Source organism: Elephantulus edwardii, unplaced genomic scaffold (genome assembly GCF_000299155.1).
Source record: "Elephantulus edwardii isolate Elephantulus edwardi_28Jun2011 unplaced genomic scaffold, EleEdw1.0 scaffold00465, whole genome shotgun sequence".
Lineage (NCBI taxonomy): Eukaryota > Metazoa > Chordata > Mammalia > Macroscelidea > Macroscelididae > Elephantulus > Elephantulus edwardii.
The window spans coordinates 571,758-576,154 of NW_006400215.1; the positions used below are offsets into that span (position 1 = coordinate 571,758).

Here is a 4,397-nt window from a genome sequence, read left to right on the forward strand (position 1 = left end):
TATGATTTGAAAACTTTCAAATTTTAAAAAGGAAGATTGTTTTGGTCATTGTGGAAAACAGAAAAATAAGCCTGGATGCAGGAAAGGTAGGGAAGATGACCCTAAATGATGACAATTACCTTGAAAGCACAGAAAACAGTGAGTGGCTGTAGGAACCAAGCAACAGACCAAAGCTACTACCATCAAGTAAATTCACTTCCATCAGGTTTCTGAGGCTGTAAATCTTTACAGGAAGAAATTGTCCATCTTTTTCCTCAAAAGACCTGGTGGATTCAAACTGGTAGGCTTTCAGTCTGCAGTCTAACATGTAATGCATCATGTCACTGGTGGTCCAGTGATTATAGAGGAAAAAGAAATCCCACAATAATTTTTGGCCTAAGAGCTTGGTGAATGATGTCGCCATTCAGTGAGAGTTGGCAGCACAGGTCTGAGGGAAAAGAGCTGGAAAGGGTATCATTTAGACATGGGGATTATCTTTACAGATTTTTACCTACAAGAGTTAAAAAACCTAGATCTGGAACAGAGAATAGCTCTGTGTTCTTGAAAAGAATGGTAATCTAAAGTACTTGAACCATATACCATCATTACAAATTATAGTAATAACTGAGCAGAAATTAGAGGAAGGTCTTGGTTGCTGACTGAGCCCAATGCTTGGTTAGAAATGAACTATAAAAAAAAAAAAGAAATGAACTATAATCTTTTAGGATTTAAGAACACATATAATAAACATCACTTACTTGTATTCTGGTGTTTGTAGTACTTTGGATGTCTCTTATTTTTGACCCACCACGACCTGTTTTTAAAAATAAAGGAATATACTGATGGAAATTTAAATCAGAAAAGCTAATTTACCCAGGAAAGGCATCAAAAGTGAACTGGCAAAAAAAAAAAAAAAAAGTGAACTGTCATAATATTTTCCACAAAGAGAATGTTCTATTTTGATAAGTAGAAACTGGGGTCTTAAAAGTTTTGTGAGCAGTCATCTAAGGTGCAACTATCAGTCTTTCCCTGTCTGGGGCAAAGAAGGAGGAAAAAAAGCAAAGAAACATATAAACAATTAGTCCAAAGGATTAATGAACTATGTGAAACTCAGTCTTCATGACTCAGAGCTAGACGGTACATGATAGTGCCTTGCTACCATTGCTGAGGACTCTGAAAGAGATCACAGTAGGTCTTGAATACAGAGGGCAAAATAAATAAATGTGGAGCAAACCTCAAAAACCTAAAAAAAGATTGGTGACATCCCTGAGACTATTGTTCTATTCTATGTTACCATTTGAATCTGGAACAAATCACCTCCCCCGCCCCAACTTTCGGCAAACAATACACAGACCTATAAAGAAAACAATAAGTCAAGTGAGTCACTTACTCCTTAGAATAATCAACTATATTAAAATGGCAGTATTTGCTCAGACTAAAGGATCACAAGGCAGAAAGGTGTTGGACAGAAGCACTACTGGAAATGGAATCACAAGGGGGAAATGGGAACAGAATAGTCACACTGTGAATATTATCATTAACAGCATAATGTTTATGAATGGCTGAGTGAAAAATCAATTAGCTTTGCAAGCATTCAAATCACAAAAATCAAATACAGGAAGTTTGTCTACTTTCCTACAAGAACTTAACTGCTTTTCCTCAAAAGCTCCTAGGGTCAAGCCAGGATATTTAGTTTATTAAAGGGAAGCAAAAGCTTTCTATTCCAAATCGTGTTGGAGGAAAGAAGCTCTTCTTCCAGAAAGATCGGAACTATGACTTTAATCAGCCCAAAGCAAAAACGAATTCCATCCAGATCAATGTCAGTGGGTGCTCTCTAGCACTTCAGAGTGTTTGCAGAGCAGAGTGATTTTTGTCATTTACTGAACATTTGATGGCTTTCATTTACAGAACATCCTTCCTTTAGATCTCTGAGACTGAGGCTCCAAGGAGCTAACAAATTTCTGCAATCAGCCTACAAAAATCTGTTCATTTTCTAAAGAGCAGTAAAGCAAAGCATTAACCTTACAGGCAAAATGCTGGTGAATTGTTAAGATTCAAGATGTATTAAAGAAAAAAATGCATTTTCCAGCAGATAAAATATACATAATTAAAAAAAATAAAATGTAAGTTACTGCAAATGTTCTGTAGTCAGATAGTTTCTTGTAACAAATTGTGCTGAGATCAATTTAATTAATTAATTTCAAAATGTTAATTTTGGGGGGAACTGTTAATAGTCCTGACTTTATGTAGCTATCTGAAAAACAACAGTCTGAACAGATTTAAAATGCCTGCAACAAGACACCCCCCACCCCCTGCACCCTGGTCCAAACATCTGACAGACTTCTCTAGGTAACGTTACCATAATGCTAGATCAAAAATATAAGCCAAGCTTGTTAATATTTTACTTAACATCAGGGCATTACTTTAAAATTGCAACTGCACCTTCTTTGGTTTCACTGATAAAAATTGTTCTACAACATGCTCAAAGTTGGGTTTGCTTTTTTTCTTCTCTCATTTCTTCTCTTTCTATACCAGCAGAGAAAGATTACATCGTCTACTTTTACGTACCGAGTCTCTAAAATGAGAAAGTATTAGTTTTGTTTTCCTTTTAAATATTAATTTTAACTTGCCAAATAATCTCTCACAGCTGGTAACAGAAACTGTCATAATTACTAGGAACTACTCCCTGGGGCGCAGATCTCTAACTATAAGCCCTCTAACAACTGCTCTCCCAAAATATCATCTCAAAACTTATGAAAAGGTAGAAAAAATATGGAAAGGTGTTTAAAATGACTCAGAAGTATTCGGAAGTATATGGTAATTGAGAGGAGGCGGGGAAGTGAGGGGGCGGATGCTCAAGCCCCGCCCCAACCTCCTGCTCTCACCTATCACGAAGCGGACCAAGTCGCTCTTCACCCGAAAGCAAAGCGGCGGTTCCTGAGGCTCAGGGGCCGCCGATTCTGAGGCAGCGGAGGTGTCCTTCCATCCGCCTCTGCCACCCCTCCGTCCTCCTCGACCTCTTCGATTAGGCTCCTCCGCTGATCTCTGGTCGGAAGCTCGGGACACTGCCGAAGCTCGCCGGGAGACGAAGACCCTGGGAAAGGTGTTGGCGCCAGTTCCTTGCCTAGACATGGTTCCGAGGGAAAGATCTGGTATGTCCGCGAACTTGGCAAAGCTGAGCTAGCGGACACAGCGCAGCACCCACGCAGCCGCTACTTAAGGAACCCTCGCGGGACTCGCTCCTCCCCTTGCACTGCGCTGTGGCCGCGCAGCCATTGGCGGATGAGGAGTCGTGGGCGGGACTTGATGGCTGGATCTACCCGCTCGGGTAATCGTGGGAGCGAGCCTTGAACTAGTCAGTCAGTGTTCGCGCGGTGTATTCCTTTGCAAGCAAGAGAGCTCTTACTCTTTCTACAGCCCTCTACGCACCGACCCTGGTATTCTGCTTCGCAGTAATTCTGTAACATTTTTTTACAATAACTAGCAAATAGTAGGGAGCTTTGGTGACTTCTCATTGTTGCGATGTGAATTGAATCAAAACCTACTCATAGCTGACCTTAGCGGGTTTCCAGAGGAGGTAAATCTCAGGGAGGAGATTGCCCATCTTTCTCCCCAGAGCCCGTAGTGGATTTTTAGGATGGCAACCCAACTTCCCACTGGGCTGTTTAGTGATAAGGATTTGCCCTGCCAACCCAAAGGTATGCGATTGGAATCCATCCTGTAGAAAAGATGGCTAATCTGTGCGCCTGACTAAACGGCCTCTGAAAATTCTCTGGCGGGTCAACTAAGAGACAGTTCTTACTCAACGTTACATAAAAACAAATAATGGCCTAATGGGTAAGGATCTGCACTGCCAACCCAAAGAAAAACAGTTTTAATCCATCAGCTGTACTGTGGAAGAAAAATTGGCAGTCTCCTCCCGTGGAATTTGCAACCTCTGAAAAACCGACTGGACAATAATGAGTTTGAGTTTGATAAATACCATTATCCTTTACGATGTGACCTGCAGGTAAAATATTTGAAACAAAAGGTTGACAAAATAGCATTTACTCTTGCTACATGAGCAAACCTATCACCAGGGAAATGATTCTAACTCAAAGAGACTTTATAGGACACAGACTTGCCCAATTTTAGCCTGGCGGTGGTTGGTTGTTGTCATTGAGTAGAATGCAATTCTTAGCCGTCTTATGAACAATAGATTTAAACCTAGCTCTATTCGCTCATTGTTAACAATCACAATCCTTTTCCAAGGACTAGTCATCCAGGAAGAGTGCAAACGGTCATTGCAAAGACAGAACAGGAAGCGAAGACCAAAATGGATGTCAGAAGAGACTCTGAAAATTGCACTGGAGCACAGAGAAGCCAAAGCACAAGGAAGAATTCAAGATACTAAACAGTTGAATAGAAGATTTCAAAAG

At 40.6% G+C, this 4,397-nt stretch overlaps 1 protein-coding gene and 1 pseudogene across 1 annotated transcript in view; one reads left to right on the top strand and one right to left on the bottom strand.

The window, feature by feature from the left end:
* DDX43 (DEAD (Asp-Glu-Ala-Asp) box polypeptide 43) overlaps positions 1-3,111 on the bottom strand; it is a 73,857-nt gene extending 70,746 nt beyond the window's left edge. The window contains exons 1-2 of the mRNA XM_006902884.1: positions 2,865-3,111; positions 738-793 (exon numbers count right to left, since the gene is read on the bottom strand). Coding sequence (XP_006902946.1) covers positions 738-793; positions 2,865-3,111 — 303 coding nt within the window. The remainder of the gene's footprint in view (positions 1-737; positions 794-2,864) is intronic.
* Positions 3,112-3,261: 150 nt separating this feature from the next.
* LOC102870953 overlaps positions 3,262-4,397 on the top strand; it is a 14,214-nt pseudogene continuing 13,078 nt past the window's right edge.